The following is a 27,384-nucleotide window of genomic DNA, read 5'->3' as shown; positions in this document are numbered from 1 at the left end:
TTATCCTAACTCTCTCCACTGGTCGGTCTTCCCATGTATATGTTTAGCCTTTGTGCTACACCTGCCTGAGGACGAGGGATTAACTTCCACCCTTCTCGCTAAGCTTGGTTTGGACTCTGGGTTTAACCGTCCTTCAGGACCAGCCCCGGAGCTCAGCTTAAGAAAGACGCCCAAACCCCTCATCGCTTCGGCAGTCTCTCTTCCATTCACCGTCCATTTCCCCCGTTCCAACTCAAACCACAAACACTAAACTGGAGGGAGAAAGAAGCAAAGACAGATGGACATCATCAAACCCTGACCTTCAGGCAATGCCAGCTGAACATGCAACGGAATGTGTTGTGCTGTTAAATGTAAAGTTCCACTGGTGGTGAAATAAACAGACAGACAGATAGTGTGGACAGATGGAAAGAAACACTTTATAAAATGTTGAGACCTTATATCTTTGATGAATAGGGGTTACTGAGTAACAGCTGTTTGAGAACAATGCTCTCAATTCCATCAATAATTCTCTCACTCAGCCAAATAATAAGAGCCAGGACAATCATTTCCAGACACATAATTCCCAACTAGCAACTTCTGAGTGTTCATCACAACCAAACACAGCTTTCTAATTGTGACTGATCGGGTCATCCTCGGTGGATTTTATTCTCTCTGGTATATCCGTCCAGCCTCTTATTAGCTTTGTACCTTCAAGCATCCGAGGCTGTGATGTCACCACACCTGAAGTGACTGTGCAGCACAGCATCCCTCACAATAAAGATGCAATAATTGTGGGACGTATTCGGTTCCACAAGCGCTTACTTGTAAGGAAGAGAAATTACAGTATCAGGCCACTGCTGGGTGCACAATGTCCTCTGTAGACAGATGGGTACTGACAGAGGGAACTAGTTTCTCTCCTTTAGTATTTCCTTATCTCACTGTTACCAACATATGCTCTATGAGTTGCGAACAAAGAGACAAGACGATCTCAGAGATTTTCTATGAGATATTCAAACACTGAGACCGCTAACTGCCAATAAGACTATGGTAAAGTACTTTGTGTTCTTTCAAGCCTACAAGCAGTCATGTAGATGCAGAAGTCCCTCGTTATTTTGTGAGTTATCAACCAGAGGGCTCATGACTTTTACATTTTGTTAAGCAAGTCAAGTCAGACTTTAGCTCGGTGAAATAATTTAAAATGTAGTCTGACAGCTGAGGCACGAACGTGTAGCTCTGTCATTCCCATCATCAGATTGCTGAACCATTACCAGTCCCACATGATTACCTCTACCTGTCCTTATCACTGAACACAACACACCGATGTAACCTGTCATTCGCTGGGGCAAGATTTGTGTTTTCTTATGGAGAGGTTTCTGTAGATTTTAACCTTAATCCTATCAGCTAATGTGGAGGCACTGATCCGCGGCTGTCTTGAAGGTTATCTGTGCATGTTTCACACCCACAGGCATTCATTATTTACATAGCAGCTCCCTCGAGGCACCTTCCACCACAGGAGGTGTAGATGGGAAATCTACCTCCCAATCTGCCAGAGACACATCCGTATCTATACTGTATGGCTCACTGACTCAGGAGGATGTCGTGTCAGGATTATCATCAGTTCCCTGGAAACTTCATCATCATCGGCACCGACAGCTCTGGCAGTGGCTCGGCCCGGCGTGTTTGCCTTTTAAATCAGGGGTTTCCCAACGGCGGTGCATCAAGGGACCCTTTTTCTTGAGTGTGTAACAATCTAATAATGCTAATACTAACGGGATTAATTGGGGACAATTACCGGTAGAATGGACACCAAGCTCCCACAAAACCTAAGAGCACCTCTCGTTTTAGCCAATTTGAAAAGCTGCATGTAAACATGATGCTTGTCCCCATGCAAGGAGCAAAGAGAAATAATGTGTTGCTGGAGGAGGTTTTGATTCAACCCAACCAAACCTTAAGCACAAAACTAATTATAGAAAGTATGGACATGACCACATTAGGAGTATGTTATAAATATCTGACTAAAAAAAAGAAGGCTCTCAGATAATCGGACACGAAGCAAGATGTCAACAGCAGTACAAGGCTAGCAATATACGTTTAGAATATTTGGGTGAGGTCTAAACCTTTCATCAATCCATACGGATCATGCCACTCCACACAGATATGTGGAGCAAGATAACGGCAACTGAAGTTGATTGTAGCAGTTTCGCAGCCTCATCCCATAACCCCATGGATAATTAATTCTAATGATACGTTTTGTCTGCGACAGCCATTATGATAAACATCAATGCACAAAGCTACTCATGTGAATGTGCTATTGAGCATGGAATTGACCTCTCTAGACCCTCTGGATCTGAAGACGTGTATGAAAAAATACCCTGAACACCCACGCCAATCCTATAGTGCACCGGGTTGATTTGATATTAGCGTGAAGCAGGTATTTATAGAGCCGCACAGAGCCTCGCTCTCGCATCCTTTCAACACCCTGAGCCCATTCCAGCCCAGACACTATTGGCAGGCCTGCTCACTCACTGGAAAAGCCATCACGTCAGCACATTGGCAGAGGATAGCATGTTGTGCTAACAGGTTTGGGGTCCGCTTGAAGGAATCCAATTCAGTTCATTATATCAGTGACAATCTACACTCCTTCTTTGATGCCTTATTGCACACCAGCAGGACAATCTGTCTGAAAATGTCAGTGTTTTTAGTATGTTGTTTTTCACTCTATCTAATGCAGACATTAGCTTTTGCCATAGTCGGGTATCTTTCATCAGTACGCCTGTAATCATTTTCTTATACATACTGATGCAATATTGAGAAACACTTATGAGGTGGAGCATTAATGTGTCACTGCTGGTTTAAATGAAGAAAAAAAATGCAGATATGACTGTGAAGGCCATATTAAATCCCAGGTATTAATTTTGGAGTTGGACATCATCATTTACAGCATGCAAAGCATGATTCCACTGTTTTCCATCATTCAGATGTTAGATTTGTTAAACTACTATTCCTGATCGTAAATTCACAAGACAAATGTTCCACAAATGAACAGAAAATTCCAATGATCCTTTGAGTTTAAGTCGTATTGTGTGCTACAAAGAATTGTTTCAATTATATCTTGCACGTTCCAACCAAGTAGGACTGACTGAGGCTCGCAGCATGGTGTTAAAGGACAATTTCGGTCGTTTACAACATCCAGCTGTATTGCCCAATCTACCCATGATTTAGCCATAGCAAAGAAGCAAAAAAATGTCATCCGACCCTGACAGTGTTGCTTGCACGGAGATGTCGGACTGGCAACATAGCCATGGGGGCATCAATTTATATTGTGTTTTAAACGCTATTTTTATACCTCTTCTACAGCTCCAAACAACATAACACTTACGTGGTAGTGAGTAGAGGGTCCCTAAAGCCAAACCGAAGTGTCCCGAGGTCTTCATGTGGTCGGATATAGAGTCCAGAATGAATTTAATCAAGCCAGTACCTGTTCTCAATCAGAGTCATTCCGTCAACAGGAGGCTATCTCACGCGAGACATCACGTCACGTGAGTCCGTAGGAGTTGATTGCCGAGTGTGGAGTAACACGCTCTGGAAAGTCACAATTTCGTTGCCGTTCTTTTTACAAACATAGTCCAGTATTTCTTTCGAAAGTGAAATGAAGTTGTATGCAACATCAAAGCCTAGCTTACTAACAGGTTGGAATTTTGAAATGTCACGTGACGTGATGTCTCGCGTGAGATAGCCTCATGTTGACGGAAAAGCTCTGATTGAGAGCAGGTACTGGCTTGATTAAATTCATTCTGGACTCTATATCCGACCACATGAAGACCTCGGGACACTTCGGTTTGGCTTTAGGGACCCTCTACTCACTACCACATAAGTGTTATGTTGTTTGGAGCTGTAGAAGAGGTATAAAAGTAGCGTTTAAAACACAATATAAATTGATGCCCCCATGGCTATGTTGTCAGTCCGACATCTCCGTGCAAGCAACACTGTCAGGGTTGATGACATTTTTTTGCGTCTTTGCTATGGCTAAATCATGGGTAGATTGGGCAATACAGCTGGATGTTGTAAACGACCGAAATTGTCCTTTAATATACCAAAGTGTAAACAGCGAGTGTTTGACTGATGATGATTGCGGGGTCATTCATTTGCAACAAAACTGTTTTTGTCTGTTTGCCTAAAAATCTGAGAGGAACAGAAAAAGAATATCAGCGAGTTTCAAGGAAGTTTTTTTTTTTTTGTTGTTCATACTCAAGTCATTTAAAAGAGAAATTTAGAGTCAGGAGGTAATCTAGACATTTATAAGCATCATGAACCATAAGTAATCAGCCTTGAACAGCCATATTAATCCCAATGCAAAATGTTTTATTCCGACAAACACTGGTTCACAAAGCCAGGGACACCAGAAGGGAATTTTTTACATGCCTCCTTTTGCCGAAAAAGAGCAACACATGTTCAGCCTCGCCAGCAGAGAGAGAGCGAAATAAATCAAATAAATAAGTTTAACACCCCCAAGCACATGTTTACATAAACATTATGTGCAAATGCATTATGTATTCCTCACTGTCCTCACTGCTCCAACAGAACTCTCCATCAGCTTTCCAGGTGTTCCTTCATAGAAGGGTGACACCCTGCTATGATCAGCCTATCAGAACAATTCCTCCTTTCATCCTGGGGAATGTCATTTGGTTAAAGGGGGATTTTGGATCAAGGTTCAGCACGTCCCCTCTTCTTGTTTAGTGTGCGTGCCGACTATGGCAATTGGGTGTTGCGTTACTAAAAGTTATCGTAACATTAATTTCTTATTAGTACAGAGCGCAAATATCCAAGAAGAGGGCGAAGTGACTGGGGGAAAAAAACAGAAGTGTGAGGAGTTAAGGGATAAGAAGGAAAGCAAAATATCAGGAGAAATGGAAGGTTTCACCTTACATTTGCTTTTGTTCTTTGATTTAAAATTCCGAAGCCAGTTTCAGTTTTGATTTATTATTGTCTATGAACTTGATGCTTTTTTGACTCTCTTGAAGTGCATGTCAAATGGTATTTTACCCATTTAACTTTTGGAGAGCTTTGACAAATGAATGACTGCAGCAATTGCTCTTTCTATTATCCATAACATCAAAAGAATAAACGGTTGATTTCACATCATTCAAATTATTTGAGGACTAAAGCAAAGATTTTGGGAGCTACTTAGGGAGCTTTCGACTAGGGAAAAATCCATAGTTTGCTCTGCTATATCACAGCAGTTTTCTTCTGCCAATAACAGTAGTTTCAGCTGTTATGTTGACTCAGGAAGCTATGACCCGAGGCACTGATACAACAATTAAGCACTGTGCGGGACATAAATTGTTGTACAGTTTAGAAAACCAGTTCAGTGCAAGACATAAAACCGTATATGACGCTTTTCTTGCCTCCCAGCAGAGTTTTTATGTCTTTGTTAGGAGGAAGAATTTAGCCCTGGGATGAAGGCCAATCAGATGTGCAGGTGTTTTCTTGGCTGTAGTGTCTGCAAGGCAGAGTCAAACTGCAAACATGACCTTGCAGTTTGGCCTTTTCAATATCTTCAGTGTAGCTAGGAGATGTGAAAAGTTCCTTTCCAGTTTGTCTGGTTGAGAGAATGAAGTTCAATTCCCCTATTTTCTTCACTCTATGAACACATCAATCTAACTTGGTGGGCCAAACTTGTTCTGGATGCCACTGATTGAGTAGAGTCTAAGCTTAAAAGCTAAATTATTTAGCCAGTGAGTCCAGTTGATAAATGTTGGTGGTGTCGGTCAATACATTATGGGGACGTGTGGACCAGCTCCTCTGTAGGATTTATTATGCATTGGGGAAGATAAAGTCCATTGATTGTCTCCAACAAGGTCACAATAAGGTCTCTTTCTCCACTGAAACGGTCTATCTCCAGTGGCAACAACTTTAAGCTACCATTTGGCAATTCCAGGCAATAAGGTTAATCAAATCTGTGGGAAGAAACTATGAACTGTCTTACTGTCTACCAGGGATACAGAGCGATAATGGGTTGTATTTGTATGAAGGGATATCTAACTTTTACATTATTCATGGAGCTGTGGAAAATGCAATGGCAGTGCTAATATAATATTGACCTCACCCCAACACTACATGAATGGCAATAGAGGCATAGCTAAGCACACACTCACACAGCCACAAATAATGTGGAATGTCTTACTGGAACATATCTCTTCCTCTTATTATCAATTCTCCTATTACATATGACACTTGGAAACTCAATACCCTGGACGGTCCTCTTACAGGTAACAGGACTGACCTTTGTTGTGTCCACAAAGAAACATCCTTTATCCAAGAAACATTCTGAAGGGGAGATTTCTGTCTTTATTGCATGCGTCAGACAAGAATATATGAAAATGAAGAAAAAAATGCTTCGAATCGACTAATGGCTGACAAAGGCATATTTGATGAGGATGTTTGGTACTAACTTTAAAGTAAAGTAAAGCAGCAAAGTGCAGACTTATAATACAATTAGATCTGCATTTGAAGATTAATTTTCCTTGCCTTGAGATGTATAGAGCTTTAGAGAAAATCATCAAAGCGAAACAAAACATCAATCATTCATCAGTCAACCATAACAGAAAAACTCTTTCCCAATGTAAAAAGGAGCAATATTTCTATCCATTCAATTTCCTGCGGACCCAAACCGTTCTAAAATGCACTTTCTGCTCACAGGATTGCTCAAACTAATCTTTGTCTACCGTACCATTACACATTTACATTTAATAGTGTTCTTTCAGTGTGTCACACGTCGTTGCTATCATATAACACAACCCAAAAGTCACCGCATGAAATGCAGTTGCATGCGTGCCCTGTTGAGAAAGTGCACATCATAGGAGAAACACAGCACAGCTGAAGCGTTCACGCCTCGGGTCCAGGGGAGATTTCTAAGCATTTTCATTGTTAGATACCATCAAAGCACTTTCGCTCCTTTCTACTTATAGTATATAAACATGACTTTGAAAAATACCCTGCAGTGGGAGAACAGCAGAGCCACTGTGGGTCCACGTTGCCTCATCAACAGGGATTTCAAAAGGCAGTGCAGAATTTCAATGGTGCTTCAAGGTTCTGCTAAAGGACAGGCTAAGAAAAGGACCGGAGGACAGGTTAGTATGGACTCGAGAGATGCTCGGTATGTAAAGCTTTGGACCAAAGCTGGAGCGCAAACACTGGGCCTCGAATAGCAATCTGATATGTACAGCTAGATAAAACGGCCGTCAATCTTGTCCGCAAAACATCCAAGAATTGAAGCAAGACATTTAGACACTATAGCATGAATAAAAAAGAACCGAAGGTCACACAGAGAGCTCATACTATAGCAACTGCTCAGAGAAAGTCCTAAAAACCACTGCTGAGCGCGTGACAGTCAGACTGCTGTGTTAGACACATTGGTTATCTGTAATATACATTCATTCCAATAAGTTTCAGGTTCAGTGCTTTACGAGCGCTGACATACAAGGGATTAAACAAGCTGGATATCTCTAAGTTCAGCACTGGAAACATTTAATGTAAAAATAATATCAAGGTTTTTTTCTTAATACATTAAAAACTCTTTTACATCACTCTGAGTCTTGCTGCCATCTTTTTTAATGTTGTTTCCTCTCTGCTCTTTCTGTCAAGAGCAGCAGCAGAACCCCTACACCGTGAGGTTTTACCGTGTAGAACTTTGCTACTGAGTAGCTCGCAATCATCTCCCCTGCAGCGACTCCATCAACTTTGGATGGCTGAGACAGTTTCCAAATAAGCTGCACAGATCACTCACGAAAGACAGAAAAATGCACAAGTACAGAATGTAATCAAAGAGGAGAGCTGAGTAATAAAATAAACACCTCACCTCCGCCGTCACTCATCATTTCAGGTTTGGCTGTAATTCATTTTTCACCGGAAAACTACTTTTTTTTCCGATGTGATCGAATATACTGAATTTATACTCAAACTTATTCTAGATTTTTTATTTTTTTTTATCCCCACCTCACGTCAAAATTTGAGTGACTGCACCGAAGAAGCTAACTTTTAAACATTCAAGTGACGAGTGCAAGACAGAGCGAGAGGACATCCGTGTTCTCTTAGCCGTATGACTTCTAAAAGAAAAGATCACAAGAAAATGGGGGGAAAAAAACAGGATAATTTATCCAACACAAGCATTAGAAGACAAACCCACTGAGAGCCTCCTCCTTCTGCAACTTTATCTGCGCTAAAAAGGTTTTCATTATGTCCTTGTCAGCTTTATTTTTCAAATTCAAGCAGTTTTATTGATGTGTAAACATCTGAAAGAGAAAAGGCACTTCACATACTGCCCCGATGAACAAAGGCCTCAAGGACTTCGCAACCAGAAGGACGTCTGAATCCTTCTGGAGCAGGATCCTACAAGCTGCCTGAATGGACAGCTTTGATAAGAGAAAACAATGAACTTGGGAGGAATGACCTTTGATACTGTGAGTCACTGAAAGGCAAATATATTATCCAAAAGGTCAGGGTGACACTATGCTGGAGTGATGTTACAAAGTAAGATATATTTCAACCATACCATTAAAAATAAGGCATACCCTGATATTTCCAGGATCCAAAAATAAAATACTACATTTGCGGGTCTGCAGATGGACACATATGTGCCCGAGAAATACAGTTGGTATTTTTCATGTTATTCATCAGTTAAAAGGAGAACTTTTTCTATATCCATAGAAACTTTAGTTAAGAACTTGACTGATTTGATGCAAGCTCCATGTTAGTTAGTAACTAAAGCTTTCAGATAACACAGAAACACAGTCTGCCAAACTCTAAGGTCTGCTGTCTGCACATTTAAAGGGCTCTAACAAATAAAAATGTAGGATGGACAGAGTGTGGCTCCATTAAACGCTAGTTTTCCTCAAAAACTAGGAAGAAATGCACGCATCAGCTTGACAGCTACTTTGGCTAAACAAAAAAGTAATTATCAAAGACATTAAATGATGGGTAAATGCAAGAAAATGCTAGCTGTTTCAAGCCAACCCTGCTGCTAACAAACAAGGTCAATGATAGCCCTAGTTCTAGTTCTCCGCCTTTGACAATGAGAGGGTTTAATCAGATGAAGGCCTAATGCAGCTGGGGTGTACAGGCACAGCCATGCCTGGAGCTGTCCATCAGATAGAAAAGGGCATGATGGGCTGGAATCCAAACAAGCCCACAGAGAATCCCTGCCTGCTGTTGTTGCTGGCTCCTCTCTCTCAAGGACCTTTAGAGATCAAAGACCAACACACAACAAGAGAGACAGCAAGACGGAGATACAGAAAGATAGACCAAAGAAAGTGAGTCGGGTTAGCAGGAAGGAAGCCATGACTCAGAAGAACCCATTTGGCCTTTCACTGATTGGGCCTCCTACTGAGTCTAAAGGACAGTCAAAGGGATTTCCTGAAGAACGTCTGTGAAACATACACTCTGAGTCAGGGCAGTCTCCTCCATCCGGCGCCAGATAAAGCATCTTCCGACCTCAGCTCTATCTGAACATGTTACAGTTTGTAGTGTGGAAATGATGCGCTCCTTTGATACTCTAAAAAAAGATCCTCTTTTCTCTGAGGACAAGTTGAAGTAGCCTCTCTCTCAGCTTTCAATCTCGCAACAAAAATAAAAATGGGCTTGCGTTCGACAGGCGCTGTTGTTTAACCTTGGCAAAATACAAAATGGAACGAGCAATAGAGCTGAACAAATACCGAGCCTCATAAGGCGTTACGAAGCAACTTAGAAAATCTAAAAATGGGCACAGAAAAAATACTACTTAGAGGAAAAGCCTCCAAAATATGAGCTCAGGCCCAGCAAAAACTCAGCAGAGGCACAAAGTTTAATGGAGATACTCACAAGGAGTTAGGGTTGATGGATGTACTCCTAGAAAACAATCTAGACTATTGAGCCAAAAATGTATGTGGTCAAAAACTACAGAGGGGAGGGGGGGGGGGGCAATTTACCAGGAACATCATCCAATCAAACTCTAGAACCTTAGAACTAGCATAGTGTCATTTTTTATGGCTTATCTGGACAGAATGCAGCTGAAATGTAGGACAGATGAAAATAGAAAAGGAAAAAGAAATAAAACTACCCGTCCATCTCAATAAGCTCGAAACAGCCACCTTAATAAAGGCGATACGTGTACATTGATTCTTCGTAACTTCTATATTCAGCATAACTTTTATCTGAAGAGGATTGCTTTCAGGCATAATTCCTGAGTGTGCACACGTGGGATGCCGGGTTGTTTGAGGAATCCGTGCAAACTTAAGCGTGTGATGTCACTGCATACAAACTTGAGTTATAGGCGCCACCTTAAAGCCAGTAACAGCCTCTTTCGGAGCAGTTCAGCTTTTTTTCAGCACTGTAAGCACTAAATGTGATTGATAAGATTTTACAACACCCCTAAGTGCAGAAGAACAACCATTACAAAAGAAACTCGGGGGGAGTCAAGGTCAGGCATTATTTTCCAATCAATGTGAAAACAAATCCTTCTCTTTATGTCGTATAAGGGTATAAAATCATACAGCCACAACTACAACACTAACTTATTTAGTTTATAGTGCATTGCTTTGGTGTTTTTTTTTTAATTTGTTTTATTCATTCTTATTCAGGGGCAGGGTAGACAACTTAATTCTATAACAAGACAATGTTGTCTGTGATACAGAAAATCTCTCCTTCTCTCATGTTATTTACCGAGACTATGATATCAGCTTGTAAAAATTGACTGTTCAGACGGTGGTCCCAAAGCATTAAGTACACTCGCTGAACGATACGGCACCGGTCATGAGCAATACTCTGTCTGATGCCAGATGCATTATTCAAAATATAGTAATTGCATGGTTCGGAATTTGCAACAGTGGCCTTTTTGTATGCAGCATTCTCCTGATACACTTAGGACGGCGTGTTAAAGCCTTTTTTCTTCCTTTGCGTTCCACGGGGTAAAGATGTCGAGACTAAAGTTGCATTTGCATCTTGTCTCTTGCCGTGCAACACCTGTCACTGTGTTTCTACGTTTCCACTTAAGAGCCGGTTTTCTCTGATGTGCCTCCACTGTAAGCAGCAGCCCAAGTTTGGTTTTCATTTTGTCCGGTCTGATGTAGTTTTTCCCTCTATTTAAAATCTTAGATGCTGCTTTTTGTTAATTTCACATTTGTGAAATTAGTATTTCCACACACGTTTTCATGTACACGATTTGCAAAGACCAACCCTCGTCATGCACCTTGAAAGTAAAAGAGAACTGCTACGAGCGAATTCTGCATCTCTTTGAGGGCTCAGACGTGACTCCCTTTAAAAAAAACAAGAAACATATCACTGTGTGAGTGTGGATTTCAAAGCTCCAAAATTTGCTAAATAGATTAGAGAGAGGATCATGGTCTCGAATATGATACTTCTGCCATTCCCTCCTCATGGTTGACACGTAGGTATTCACTCATGTGAATGTCTACTGTATATGAAACAATATAACAGTTTATTGAAGCGTAGGTGTGCACATCAAACACAGAACTCATTTTCCCAGATCTTGTAAATAAAGTTAAACTCCATTAGAAAATGGTTCGGCCCAGAAAAACCCTGACCCAGCAATTCGCAGAGAAAGGCAGAGATCTTTCCATCTATACCTGAATGGCTTTGCAGCTCAGTGAACACATGAGGGAAAAGGGATAGAGACAGAAGATAAGAGAAAAGAGGGAAACCAGTGGAAGAGAGAGGTGGAAAGAAATCGAAGACACAAGCTGGGTTCAATTTAGAGGCTTCCCACAGGAGGTGGAGTGACCTGTAGACGCTACAATAGAGGTCATGCAATTTTGAGTGGATACCCCTGCCTTCAGAGGATACTGAGGACCCCCGCTTTGATGTGCACATCCAGAGGAAAAAGCAAAGGGTCCCTGCTGCATCCAGAACCCCCTCAATGACCTGACCGGTGGGTTCCTATTACAGCTGCCTCACTACACAGTAGCCTCGCAATTGACACTTCACAGTACGCTACAACACTAGCAATCAGTAAAGCTATCAAGCTCACAGGACGTTACTATGGAGTCAGCCACCCATAGAAGCTCTACCAAGTCCTTAGTTTCCAGTCCTCTATTCTCACGAGCCAAATGTGATGAAAAAAGCCACAGCAGATATATAATTTAGTAAACTGCCAATGGAGGGGGGGGGTGACTACGGCAGATTATAGGATCGTGCCACGTAGATTCAACAGACAGAGACAAAAAGTTAGCCTAGGTGTTCCTATGAAAAACACTGAAGAAGTTGACATAATGCATCACTGTGCACTCTAGAATGAGTAGTGCTGACACGTAGCCATTTAAACCTCAACAAAAAAGAACAGAAAGAAAGGAAGCAGGTAAACCTTGGTAGAAATCATCCTTATAGATTTTCACCCGCACCTGCTCTACTCCCCAACATCCTCGCCTGTTGGTGAAGAAACAGCTAACCTTGAAAATGTAAAAAAAAGAAGGAAAAACGGAGTGACAACAAACAAATAAACAGATAGATGGACAGACATGACCTTTAATTTCCACTGATTGCCCCTGAGAAACTAATGAATCTTTCTGTACACATTTGCAAATGGTGGGAGTTCTTTTAATTATTCTCCTCCGAGAAAGGCTCGCATGGCAAGAAGCTCAAATGAAGATAAACATTTAATCAAACATGACCTTGTGTTCGATTAGGTGAATGTCCATAAAAACAACGCTGTCAGTTCAACTTTGGCAGTGTAATGACAGAAATGTATCACAACCGGCAATAAAAAGTCAAATACCGAGTCATTTGGGTAGCAGGATCTCTTTAATACAAGCCATTCTAATCCAGGGGAGAAAGCTTTGATCCACCCAGTGTTTTAATGAGTTCAGGATATTCTAAAGGGGAAACTCCAGCTTTTTCACTACAACTTTAAAACCAGAGTCTCGGGTCTGCAGTGCACTCCAGACAAAATATAATTTGTTTTGTTTGTAAAAGCTGAGCTCATATTTAATACAGTGATATAAATAACTGCAGACATACTCACAAGATCTTGAGATTGGTCCATTTTATAACACACACAAAAACGGTAGTGGGTGCGCCAGGTTTACCGTCAGCGTTTTGAAACGACGCCACTTTATATTGGCTCACTTGAAGAGTGACTCCGCTCAAGCGAGAAGAAATGTATCCATTTTTATCAAGTATGTGAAGTTAAACTTCAGCGTGCCCAAAAAAAACAGCATTTATTCAGTAAGGAGAGGTGACAGTTTAAGCCGTCATCAAGAATCGACTTTCAGTTAGCAGGTGTAGCACTTGATTTGGTTGAAAGACTTCTTTGGACGTGTAATTTGGAGCATGATCCAATCTGATTAATAAGAACGCAGGCACATGACTTTTCCGACCATTTTCAAGTGACAGTGAAACAAGACAAAAATTGCAGCAGATTTGGGTCATCGGCCTGAAAAGCTGAAGTTTTATTTTTGCCATGAACCAAACCTCATCCAACACACACAGAGAACCTAACGTTGATTCAGTTTCCGACTGTAATGCTAGACTAAGGGGCAAAAAAACACCTTGCAGTATGATCTTCTAACAGACCAGAGATACTAATTAGGGAGAGCTCTTAGGTAGACAAGAATGACCCTTCTTTCACTGGAAAAGCCATCTGTAATAGGCTACATACGCGAGATGCAGGGGCCATTGTGCTTTTATTCTTTTATATTTTTCAAATTAAAGTGTAAGAAAAAAAAAGACACACTGATGCTCTCAAAGAACAAGTATTTTCATAAGAAAATGATTCATTTCTCCTGTCTCGTATTCAAGCAAGTGACTGATGGGCAAAATCAAAACAGCGGGACCCGAGATAGCGCAGTGGCACGGAGTGGGTTAACACAAATTATGTTTCAGTCTGAGATAAGGAGTGAATGATTGCACTGCACTGCATCCAATTGTTCTTGTCATTATTGCACCTACCTTCTATCTTACAGTGTTACTCACAATCTATCCGATATCGCCTTTAATTTCATTTGTTGTGGCGTTTGATCGCAGCTCCCCTGCCCGTCCCGCCCGCTGCCCTGTGAGTCCACAAAGCGCTTCTGCTGGCTCTCCCGCTCTGTCCCGAGCGGTGGCATATTGCATGTAGGCACCATGCTGCTCTGCTGCTGGCAGCGGCGTGAGGCAGAGAGGATTATTCCTGACGACAAGGGCATTAAATGTGTAGCAGGCCGGTGGAGGCCTGAGCTGATGCTCTCTTGTCTGTTTTGGTTCAGCACCGGTTCAGAAGCAGTCACTTCTAAGCTGAGTGGAAGCTCACAGTACTCAGAGCGTTGTGGCGTTCATTAAAGGCTGAGGGTGTCACACCAGCTTAGACCCTGTGTCCTCCCTCAACCAAGGCTTCATGCTTTTGCTCCTCTGCCTCCTCTTGCTCCTTTAAAAACCGACTGACTTGGAATATAGTCACTTCTCCACAGCTGCCAAGATTGCTCTGTTTGCAACATCTGATGTTAAAGGTCTGCAAGGTTATGTACACAAAGAGGCAAACACTCTGGGGTGTAATCCAGAGCGTTGGGATGTTGAAGATATTACTCAATCTTGTTTTCAGGACTCTAGTAGTAAATCCTAAATTGCTGTCATTCAGACTAAAGGGCGGATTATAGTTCTGCGTCTATCGTCTTGACGTGTTGCTTTGCTCTGGTCGCGAACCACTTTTCATGTTATGGTTCTGCAACCTCGGTCTGGAATTTCTCGGGACGCACAGCAGTTTCCCCTCGCAAGAATTTCGGTGGGTGGTGACGAGAACTTCGGGGGCGCCGGCGGAAGTGTTTATTTTTCAAAAAAAAAAAAAGTGTATGCAAGATATGGATCTGGAGTTGCTCGACATCGAAGAAGAACAGCTTCTTTTATTGGAGTTGGCGAAAATGCAAAGGAGGAAGCCACACAGACAACCGGAAAGGCACACCGAGGACCAATCACAGCCGCTTTTGTCTGCGCACTTCCGTTGGTGGTCTGCGCGGGTCTGCAACCGTCTGACGCGTTGTCAGGATTTTTTTGAGGTGCGCGACGACGGTTGCAGAGCCTCTGCGCGGGGGGGCGTGGTCACGCACAGAGCAGATCTGACAGTTGCAGAGCCTCTGCAACCGTCAGCATCAACAAGTATAAATTGGCCTTAAATACTCAGAAGTGCTGGATAGTGAAGGGGGAAAGTAAAATGATATAACCGGGAAGCTAAGTCTGAATAAAATGTTTATGATACACTTCCTTTGAATGCTATAATGACACAAAGCCTGAATCACCACTCTGCCGCACAAAAATTACACCTTGAAAACAGCCCTGGTGAAATCGTAATTCTTCAGCAGAACTCCAATCCTGCAACACGCCGCGGAAGCATGACCAAACATCGGGCTGACTCCGTTTGATCGTGAAAGGGATATAAGCCTAAAGCCTTTCCCGTGTGAGATGTCCTCCTTTAAAAAGATTTTAATCTGAGCCGAAATGTCTAGCAAAATAGAGGTCACCGTGCAGGAGCAACAAACAGACAATGGCAGTTGGCTGCAGACCAGCGGGAAATTCTGTGAAGATTCGCTTCTGTGTGTCTCACCTGAGAGGCATGGTGACATCAATGGCTGAAAGAGCAGGTACACAAACAAGGTAAATATAGCCTCCCTGGAAGTGTTTCTGTTTTCTCTGGCAGCCTACTCACTATAAGGTGTGCTATCATCTTGTCACATTTTGACAGATGAGAAATCACAGAAATGTCACTGATTATTGAGACGGGGTGGGGGTGGGTTGGGGGGGAGGGGAGTTATTTCAATCATGACCTCCTTTTGTATTTCTTTCAATAGTGGTTTGTTTGTTTTCAAGAACTGCCAGGTACCGCTGTCCCGTTGATGATTTGAAGGCTGATGGCATATCCGTACCTTGCATGCTTGTCATGATTCACTGACAAGAGTCCCATCAACCCCTTAAACCTGCATCCTCTCCCCTGAATTTTGATTTGATCGTTTTTATCAAATTTTCCAGTAAACGCTCTAAATGTATTCCTGAACACCTTCCTCTCATCAGACTACACGGGGGAGTCATGAGAACGGTGGAAATGAATAGCTCCACATCTGCTTCCCCTTCCCCCCCACCAGCAACCCCAAAGGCCCCTAAATTCACTGTATTCCAAAAATAGTAATTCGTATGTGGAACCAAAACAAAACCGCGGATTTGAACGTGACGAAAAACGATGTAAAACTGCGGTGAAAAGTGGGCAGCGGGAGAGATGAACAGTCAATATTTTATGAATATTTCTTCCAACGGTGGTGCAACTTTTAAGTACTTTTTCACTCGTGTCAGGAATTCTTAATTGGGGGGTTCACTGGAGGTGTAAATGGACATGAATAACAGATTTGGTGTGAATAATAACCTGGCCACAATGAAAACCGATTTATCTAAACGTTATTAGGCAAGTAACACTCGATCTGTCAATGAAATTCAACAATAGATGTTCTATTCCCTGGCATACAAAAAATATTATACTGAATAATTGCTGTGCAATGCAGACCAAAAGGATTTTTAAAAAAAATCTATAAATCTGCAAATTAGTCTGACTGTTTTATCTATAAAGCATCAGGTGAAAAGTTCTCGCTGACAATAGTCAACAGCCCCAAGAAACGGGGAAATTCTAAGAACGTGGAACCAAGGGAATTTTAGCTTGAAAAATTACACGCTCGATGAATCAATCATCAAAACACCTCCCACTTCGTCTTTCCCGATGGATTAATTGATCAATTAAAGCAGCTCTAAATATTTCACATTGTTAATCAACCTGTGGGATTCCGATGCATTTGCAAAAGACCGTGCGGTGTGCTCCATGAAAGCTTAACATACCAGCAACCGTGGTTCTCAAAACATCAAAAACAGCAGCACTACGGAGGAAAAATAGTCATGTTACACACCAGATAATAATAATATGCTCAGATGAACATAAGCAGAAAGCCCAACAGACTACTCACATTCCTCAGACATGTAAAAAGGGGGAAATTAGTGCATTAAGCATGCCAAGCCAGAGCCAGAAATATGCACAGAATTGATGAGGTGTCACTTTCAGTAAGAGTCACACAATTTCCCCGACAAGAGCCTCTCTGATCCCTCCCCTCCTGCCTGTCTGCCACCAGTGAGGCACAAACACTCGGATTTGCATGGTCTGCACAAAAAAAGAGACGTCCTTGATTTTAGGAAAGGTTGCCTTGCTCTCTGCAGCCGGGGCAAACACTATTGGCATGCACAGCAGAACACCAAGGCAAACCTTTTTCTTTTTTTCTTTTTTTTTTTGCTCGTTTTCACCCAATTTTCCAACACCCTGCCAAACATCAACGGAACAAGCTGCAGCCCAGTAGCACAACATGATATCCTTTCCAGAAATGCGATTTCATTTCGTAATAAATGACAAGACATGCTAACAACTGTGGCCCGACAGCATTCCCCAGCAAATGCCTCCAGACTTACATTTTGAGATCAATTTCAAAGCCGTGTTAATTAATTTGGACTGCTGGCGGCACAATGCAGGTCACACAGGGCAAACAAGTTACAACATCAGCCAATTAGAAACACACAGGCGTTTTACATTTTTTTCCATAACTAGGGCAGGACTATTGTGGGTTAAGACATGACAGATGGAAACTTACAGTGGATGGAGACTGCAAGTAATGCTAAGCAAAGGGAACGAGGAGTATCTCTGTCTGTAACAATCAGCACAAAAATTCTGTCCATGCAAGTTGATGCCACAGATAAACTGATCATTTCAATCATTTTCTCAAATAATACGGACTGAACAAAATCAATGTAAGAGAATAATCGTCTCTCTGTCACTGATAGATTGTCTTTTTGAGTATCCTGTTTCTTAGAAGCAAGCCTTTGTGGTGCCTTATCATCTGGCTGTTTTTCACTCAATTAACTTTCATCACCGCAGATGACTATATTTATGTGGTCACAATTTGTTAATCCCGAAGCATGGATGGTTGATTTCTGCATATTGGCTTTAAGATTTGTCACGGAGTGTATTTAGGTCTAATTGCTACCAGATTTCCTCGAAAACGAGGAACAAGTTTTTCATCTATCAATAGTGGGAATGAAAGCGATGAATTCATCAACCTATCCCCAGAGAAAGAGAGCAGGCTGACAAAATGAGTTCCGAGGCTAATGAAGCAACACGAGTCCCTGTTCGGGAATTACAGTATAACATGTTTAAGACTTGTGTACACTTTGTGGAAGGCGTCAAAACAGTCCAGGAGCAAATCACTTACAATGTGAATAAATGATCATAAAGATAGTTGGCAATTACATTGAGTGATTCTCTTTTAAATCCTGACATATTCTATCTCGTATTCCAATGTGTCCTCCAAAGGAGTTTAATTTCAGATGTATGAATCTTAATCTGATTAAGAATTAAACTCCAAATACCTACATGTAACATAAAGTATCCTTTTAGCGCGTCCAACGCTCTATAAGTAAATGATAAAGCGCTTCTAAATAACTGCATATGCCTGTAGTTTAAGTAAAGAAGAAGAAGAAGAAAAAACAGGGGCCATCTGTCACATCTCAAAAAGGTGAAACATTTTTTAAATGTTGGCACACAGTGCAGAATCTGAGACATTTCACAGTGGTATACGTTTAAGCGTAAGGAAAGAGCGAGCGAACGCTCAGTCTGATTTGTGTCGTGTTCTTGTCTTCTGCACCTAAAGCTGCACCTCAAACGTAACATACAATCGGAAACATAAACATTAGAAACAGTGATGTAGAAATAAGAAGAACCTGTAATCCGTATTCAAATACGACAGCCGTGTCACAGGTTCGCTGTCTGCGCGTGTTGTTCTTGTCAGCAGTTCTGTGAGGATATTTTGTTGGACTGGCAGACCTAACAGATGGGTGTTACATCCTTTCTGAAGAGAGTTCACGTGACTTACAAATCGGTTTGAAAAGGGCCCGTGAGAACAGCGCGTCAGCTGGACAGATATCTCTGTGGAGAGATGGATTTATTAAAAGGCGGAACGATAAGGAGCGGTGTCCTTACCTCATTAGTGTTCCACCGGTGTCTCTCCTTTGGCAGCGACGTGCATTTTGGTAGACATTCAAGAAGCTTCTTGGGCAGGTATATTTTCAAATGTCCATGTTCATCTGCAACAAGAGCAAGACAGAGAAGAATATTAAGCGCAGGCTTCATATCTCATTGACTTGCTCGTCTACCTCTTCATCAGTCGATCAGTCTCTCCGCAGCAAAATGCTGACTGTAAAATAACTATCTCCAACTGAATTAGAAACTTAATTTAGGAATAGGCTAATGCATACATTTTATTTTGTGGTCGGCTAAATTATTTTACTGTTAAATGCATTCCGTCTGGGGGGGTTCACGAGACATTTTTCACTGTCAACTTGAAAAGGCTGTGTCTGTTCATTATTTAGACACAATAAACACCCTTGAGTGATTTTATAGTGTATGGAGATTTAGCTTGGGAGTCTGTGTGCTGCACAAAAGATTGAGGCATATTATTCAGGGAAATAATTGCAATTACCAGGCCCAGTGCTTACATCATAATGTATATATTTCAATCCACGATTTACATTTCACATTCAGTTCAGGACAATTATGAAACTGTAATGTTTACAGACAAGCCCTCCCAGTGATGCGTTCGAGTGCTCATTTAATACCGTGGTTCTCCTCTGGATCAAATGTGCAGATGGCATGTGAGTGAACACATTTAAGGGAGGAAGGAGGTTGAAGAAAATGTATCGTGAGAGAACCCTTTCCAAATCGTTGGGTGTTTACTTAATCAACACAGAAGATACAGAAAAGGCACGTCTGTCAATGTAATAAATAACAATGTTTCAGCAAGTATGTGATCATTTACAGTTAGTTGAAATGAAAATGAAATAGCGAGTGTTTGTCATAGAGGAACAACAAGGGAACCTTTTGAATGCAATGCAACAAGACCAATGAGAATAAAGAAACGAAAAGGTGAAACAAGTTCTTGTGGAAAAGGAGAGTGGTTCACCACAAAGGTCGAGCTCAGAGTCCAATGAGGCCGCGTCACTGAAGAATTATTTCAGCATTGGGAAAGAACAACTAATGTAAGGGTTGTTACATTTTCCTGTCCTCTCACACAATGTTTTTTTTTTCATATGACCATTACCACCGTTCTAATGCATTAAAGACTATAACACTGCAAATCCTGCTTATGGCGTCAGTAAATCCAGGTAATGTTCAACCATGTGAAAATGAATCTAATTTTCAGCTATAATTAGTCTAAATTGAATGTAAACAAATTCACCGAAGGTAATTTAGAATACTGCACTTATCTGAAAACAAATCACGGCAAGAAGGCAAACATCATAAGCTGAGCTTAATGCTATTTTCACTTTTACAAAAAAAAAAAAAAAACGTGGGTTTGGAGAAAATGAGAGACAGAAAAAGCCTGGATGTTAGTGCTGACTGTGGATCCCTCGGGGTATCAGTGGTTGACTTTAAGAAAAGAGAGAAAAAGTTCAACCAAAGCAAAACGCATTCATAGAGTCAATACAAATAATCCCAGAGAGCAATATATTATAAGGGTACACAGAGAGAGTCTGTGGCTCGCTCACTGTCTATCACACAGAGCACAGAGCGACTGCCCAGGAACATCCGTATGGAAAATACAGCACAGCCCCTCCGTAGAGGTGGAGCTGGCATGAAGCCTTTGAGTGTAATATGTAAGGTGGAGCGTTATTGCCCCCAAAGGAACGCAAAAGTAGATCTGTAGAATCTGCTCTATCCGTCTGTCCCTGTAATTCCACATGTAGACTGCGTTTTATACGAGCCGCACACGTTATCATTCGTTTTGCCCAATTAAGAATCACACACAGCATCTGCTCTGAGGTACCACAGGAGCAGTTTTACTGTCAAAACTGGAGAACACGCTGCAGCTGAATGACTGGGGGAGAACAATGGAAAAAGGAAAAAAAAAAAAGCCTGTACATACACACTAAATCAACGTACAGCAGGAACCTAAAACCAGAACACAGCAGCAAAGAAAAATTCAATGTGGATCCGCACTCTGGCTGGGGTTGGGCGATATTTCAATTTTTCAAAGTGTATTGATATTTTTCTAACTAGACATAGCACGTAGCAACAAGCCTCGAGACTTTTTGGACAAGTGGTAACTTCTTCTCCAAAGGGAGGTTCAGCAGTGGTGACCTATCGGTGCAAGGTCTTACAGTCTCACAACAGCCACATCTCTTTTCTATTTGAGTTATCATGTTCTATTCAGTCATGTATATAATGAGTTTGGCTGAGAAAATTGTGTTAAACAGGAGAGTCCCTTCTTTCTGTTCATGCATTTTAGATGTTTTAAAGCCTGTGTACAGATGTGATACAGTCTTTAAAAGCGTAATTAAAGCCTCTCCCCCTCTCTCTCTGCCTGTTATTCTTCAAAGCTTGTGATGTTTGAATGATACTAAATTGGTATTTAATGATGATTTAAAGGTCAAATCTACAGTCAGAAGGGGAGGAACAGGTGGATGTGGGCTTATTTCGGATTTAAAAAATAAAAATAAAAGATGATGGCACTCAGGATCCATCCATGAGGGCTGTGTTGTTACTATTTCACTATAAATTGTTATATTTAACCTTGTAATTTGTGCATTGGAGCGCTGTGGCAAAATAATTTCCGGCAAAGGGATAAATGAAGTATTTTCAATTCAATTCAATTCAATTCAACTCTGGTGTGTGCATATAACAGCTGTCATGTAGGTGTGTCAGATACCGTCAGATCCTGACAATGTCCTGAGTCAGTGGTAATTTTCAAAATGCACTCCAAAAGCAAATAAATGATATTCAAATAGTTTATTACCCAAAAAAGAGCGACAAACATAGACAAACACTGTTCACTTATTGATTTAAAATGAATAAACTAACAAAAAATAATAATAATAATACGTTTTGGGTAGCTTAATATATGAAATTGGTTTTATTACATATCACGGGAGTGAACGGGGGCATCGGCCGATGCCCATATATATATGGATATATGCGGATCTAATTATCATCCGAAGGACGCCGACTTTCACCAAACTGTTATCGGTGAGTAGATGAACGTATTTTATGCCAGAAATAAGGTCCAGGTTTAAAAAGACAGGACTTCTACTTTAATATCAATATCATATAACAGAGACAATCTAACACTAGATATCGTAACACTATCACCAATGTCATAACACAAAATATTTGTTTCAAAACACAGAGATGTCGTGTTTCAAGATAAAGTTTCTATGCGTGTAATGATACTGTATCAATTTACTGGTTGTATTTCTGTATCAAAAATACAACTAAATGCTGCTCAAAAATCCCTCGAAAAATCTATCTAAAGAGTCAGTACTTCAACCATGAGGCAAAAGAGTTAACACAGGGTCCCCCCAGGATTTTTCCACTCAAATTTAAGACTTTTTAAGACCTTTTTAAGACCATGTCCAATGAAATTTAAGACCAACCTCGCACCTATTCTGGCATACATTTATAAATAATGCAAAAGAAATCTGTCAGAATAACAGAATAACACAGGGACAAATAACAATTACTTATTTTAATAAAGAATAAAGTGATGAATGTCCAGCTGTTTAGTTTTTGTGCTTTTGTTTAGACTTTCGTCAAGCATGACCACAAATCCAGACGCCTTATTGACCTGGTCGGTCAGTTGTTTGGTGATGAAAGGGGCCAGACCAAACTTGGTAATATAGGCAGTCTTGTTGCTCCCACATGTGAAAGTAGCCGCGATCTCCGAGTCGGGGAACATCACTTTGAAGAGCTCGCTTATATTTTCATTTGACATATAGGAGTGGTGGTCCGATATCGTCTTTAGTATCCACGTTACCTCTGCCTTAAGAGTTGGCGTCGAGCCACAAAAAGCTCGCATGTTACCTGGCTGTGTGGGCTCGGTGTTGCTGGCAGCCAAGGTGACTGTTGAGGTTGGCGTCGGGTTTGCGGCGCAGATCTGGGATATGGGTGCCTGCTTCTGTGTAGCTGCTAAGCATGCTAAATGTTTAGCACTCTTCATGTGCGACTCCAAGGCCAAAAGACCCATTGTGCCGAGCTTGAATTTTTTTAGGCACAGACGGCACTGAGCCTCACACTCATTCCCCGGTACAGCCTGAACCCAGTCATATTTTGATTCATTGAGCCACAGTGGATTAAATCTGCACTTGCCCATCCCAAAGCTGCTGCGCGAGCGACGGCATCGGTGGGTCAGCGGCGTAACTGTGCACGCTCTAGCGTAATGTGGCGTTCTAGTACACTTGGAAATCAGGATTTTCCAACCGCGGAGTTGAAACAGTGCATTAATGCCACCTCATGTCGGAGATCGATAGTCGGAGAGAAAAAAAAAATCATTTTACAACGCAACATTCCATGTTTTGTTTTTTGTTAGTGTTTTACTAAGTATACAGTTATGTTGTTGAGCTGTACTATCATGCAGATAAGGGAGAAAATAAGACCTTTGAGAATGAAATTTAAGACTTTTAAACAAAATGTAAGACCTTTTCAAGACCTTAATTTACGGTTATCAAATTTAAGACTTTTTCAAGTTTTTAAGACCCCGCGGGTACCCTGTAACAGTATGGGTCAAATAAGAGTGAGCACTGTCGCCTCACAGCAAGAGGGTGCTAACATGCTAAGTGCCTGCACAGAGTTTGCACCATCTCCCCGTGTATGAGCGAGTTCTGTTCGGGTACTCCGGCTTCCTCCCATCGTCTGAAAACATGCATGTTAGGTTAACTGGGGACTCCAAACTGACCCTCGGAGCAAGTGTGAGCGTGCATGGTGGTTTGTCTCTGTGTGGCCCTGTCCAGGGTATTCTACCTTTTGTCCTATGGCAGCTGGGATAGGCTCCAGCTCCCGCCACATTCACGGAGTGGATTTAATGGATATAGAAAAGGGAGGCAGGGTACACTCTGGACAGGTCCTTGGTCCATTGCAGAGCCAACACAGAGACAAAGGAGACAAACAACCATGCACGCTCATAGTTATACAGTCAATTTAGAATCAATAATCAACCTAAGATGCACAGTTTGTCCTGTGGGAGGAAGCCGGAGTGACCAGAGAGAACCCACACAGGCAGCCAAGATTCAATGGTGTGAGCCACCTAACCACCACACAATCATGCTACCCCTGATTTTAAGACAACCCTCGAGAAATTCAGGATTGAACGTCATCCGCTTCTGACTCTCATATCCAGACAGAGAGCAGTAGTAGCAGGCAAATCGGACTCCTCGCACATTATTCAGGATTCTGTGCTTCCCTTCCGGCTCACCCTCTTCAGACACCATCGACACAGGACTGACGCATGTGAAGGATTTTCTCACCAAGCGAGTTTGGACAGAAATCCGTCGGAGGATTTATCAATTCCATCTTCCAACAGACTAAATATTTGGGATAGGAATGGAAAAAAGGATTTGGACTTAATGTCGTTAAAGCTCTCACTTTGCTGTAATCATTCCATGACCCTAAAATTACACCGGTTATTGCATGTCTTCTGTGTAAAGTACCTCTCTTCCACGGATTCCTGAATTATGGAAAATGTCTCTCGGTTAAATATGCAGTGAAGGTGAAAAGATGACACAACGGCAACATAACTGCATTCTACGTCAAGATGCGCATGTCGTTTGTGGTTTTTATCAAACAACCAAACAGCAAGTAAGCCTATGTAAAGCCTTCAGGACCAACAAGGTTTTAACAGCAGCTCGAAAAAGAGCCAGCCGACAGCGGAAAATGGAAACGCAAGCAGAATGCGCTGATTTGCCGTTTATTCTATACCCTTTGTTTGATTGAAAATAGCACAACGCCATATCATTTCTTACATATCAAATTAGCATGAAAAATGTTGAAAATGACTGAGATTTTTCTTGTAGTACTATTTGGAGTTTGATGCCTTGCAACATATCTGAAAAAGGTTGGAACAGGAGCACGTTTACTACTGTGTTGCATCACCTCTTCTTTTAATAACAGCTTATGGTAACTGAACAGACCAGCTCTAACAGTCTGAATTTTTCATTCAATAATGACCCTGTTGTATTAGGTCGAGACTGTAGGTAGGCACCTGGACTCTTTATAGAGCCATGCTGATGTGATACATTAGAATGCGGTTTGGTATTGATTTGACGAAAAAAAAAAACATTCCCTGAAAAAAACATCAGATCAATGGTAGCATATGTTGCTGCAAAAACTCTACGTGTGATTCAACATTAATGGTGCCCTCACTAGTCACCTATGCCATGTGTTTTGTTGCTGCCCCACGCCCTCATGCATTTCTGAGTTTTGAACCGTGTGCAGATGTCCAGCGGGACGGAACCTTTCCTCTCCAGCATGAAGGATGCAATGTCCAAGATTTCCAACAACAGGAAAGCTCACAATTCTTTGCAATTAAAAAAAAACGAGACTTTAAAAGCCTTTTAAGTTGTTGAACTATTTGCCCATAGAGTCTTTCGCTTAAAAGCTATCTTTTATACCCAATCATGTCACTGATCAGTGCCCCATAAACCTGATTTTGTAATGTTCCATCAGGTGACACATCGCTTGCAGTTCAATATGAGCAGATAATCAATAAGCGGAAGTCTTTGTGCTACTTCAATTAAATTGTCAAATTAAATTGACACAGAAGTAGACTGTAATTTCAGTTGGACATCTTTAAAAATAATCACAACTTTTATATTGTAAAAAAAAATCCCTCACTGGTTTGCTTATTATTTGTGGTATCTTATTCTAAAACTATTGACATAGTGCGGGCATGCGGGACCTTGCATTTAGTATGAAACACAAACTGTGGGTTTAAAGTGCTGATTTTCAGTATTTGATAGTCTGTGCAGTCAGTCAGCTGACCTCAATCCAACTGAGCATGTGTTTCACTTGCCGAAGACCAGACTGGGGGCAAAAAGCCTCCAAAACAAGCAAGAAATGAGCGTGGCTGAAGCACAGGCCTGGCAGAGCATCACCAGGGAACATGCCAAGTATCTGTTGATGTCTATGGATCATAAATTAGACAGCCAAGGCAGTGACAGCGAAAAGGTTTGCAACAAAATATTTATCACATGTTTAAGGATTTAAGTGATGAAATATGAATTACGGTGTCTGAATCGTAATGGAATGTATTCCATCTATTTTTACAACATCCAAATGAAGCCATATATTCTCAGATCAGCATCACTGTGGAAAGGGAAATGCCCTTGTGTTGGTTTCATCTAGCCCAGATATGACTGACTCTATTGAAGGCAATAATGCCTCGTTTTGAACCGTTAACCCCGCTCCCCCCACGTGTTTTAGATGAGGCACCTCAAATGTTCAGTGTTGGACGCATCTATGGGCCTAATCTAGGCGTCCTAAACTTGAAAGGTGCCTTGTTTTTACACCACCGCAGTTCAACAACGCTCTCAAAACACATAAAAGTGAACTCAACGTAGCTGAGGTCTCCTTTTTCTGCATTGCTCTCTCATAACCGTTGTGTTCTTTCTGATCCTATTTATCCACGCTAATAATATCTGAGCTGCTCTGCGTCTTCAATTCCTTCCACCGGGGCATTTCCATTTATCTTTACGCAGGAACTTCCAACAAAGAATTGCTTATTAATTAAAGAGTGTCCACTGTGAGATTGAAATATACAGTACAGCTATTTGTGCACCAGCTGTAAACAGCCCCAAGGGGAATATCTTGGATATCAATTTTGGGAAAAAACAGTTTAAAATAGTCCTTCGCTTCCGAATCAAATTGTACGAATTGATTGGCATTACAACAACAAATTAGACACACAAATTGTTGCTTTGAAAGTGGGACTTGTTTTTCTTAATCAGATCGTGATCGATGCCAGAGAAAGACGTCTGCTTCTCTGCCTTTCCAAAGGATTCGTCTGTAAAGTTCAATATCATTTTCAGGCTTAAACAGCAGGCTTAATGAAAGCTTGTGACCAAGAGGGGGGATACAAAAAAAAAAAATATACTATTTGGTTGTAAAATCCTAAAGTGCAAGACAGGCTGATACCAGAGCTTATTACAAGAGAGGATGTGCTGAGCTGAGCTGGCACACTGCAGCCAATTACATTCCAAGTCTTGATGAGCAAGCTCACATACAAAAAGCTAAACAGAGAAGGAAATGCTTTTCATACAAAGGTCTCCAGCTTTTATGCTGCAGTCACAGGCCATGTGTGTGTTGCTGCGCAGTGGCCGCCTGCGCTTGCTGCTTCATAATTTACATCTTCCAGGTTATAAGGATATATATTTCACTGTGCTGATGTTTGGATTATCACTGATCCTGGCTACTAAGCAAACACTTTGGCCGAATTTAAGGGTATCTGTCATGCTAGCTTGCTCCAGCCCCACCCTAGAGATGAGAGCGAGGGTCATGAGACTGGAAAGGCTGACAAAAACAAATCTTTAATCAATATCTGAGCC

At 41.5% G+C, this 27,384-nt stretch overlaps 1 protein-coding gene across 8 annotated transcripts in view; it reads right to left on the bottom strand.

Moving 5' to 3' along the window:
• camta1a (calmodulin binding transcription activator 1a) overlaps window positions 1-27,384 on the bottom strand; it is a 291,503-nt gene that overhangs the window by 255,553 nt on the left and 8,566 nt on the right. For all 8 annotated transcript variants that reach the window (XR_012770417.1, XM_075475050.1, XM_075475051.1 and 5 more), the window contains one exon: window positions 18,995-19,098. Coding sequence is in view for 7 of the 8 variants with exons in the window: in XM_075475050.1 (XP_075331165.1) it covers window positions 18,995-19,098 (104 nt within the window). In the remaining variant the exon portion in view is untranslated. The remainder of the gene's footprint in view (window positions 1-18,994; window positions 19,099-27,384) is intronic.

The sequence above is a fragment of the Odontesthes bonariensis genome, chromosome 10 (genome assembly GCF_027942865.1).
Source record: "Odontesthes bonariensis isolate fOdoBon6 chromosome 10, fOdoBon6.hap1, whole genome shotgun sequence".
NCBI classification, from domain to species: Eukaryota; Metazoa; Chordata; class Actinopteri; order Atheriniformes; family Atherinopsidae; genus Odontesthes; species Odontesthes bonariensis.
This window is presented reverse-complemented; position numbering and strand designations above follow the sequence as displayed.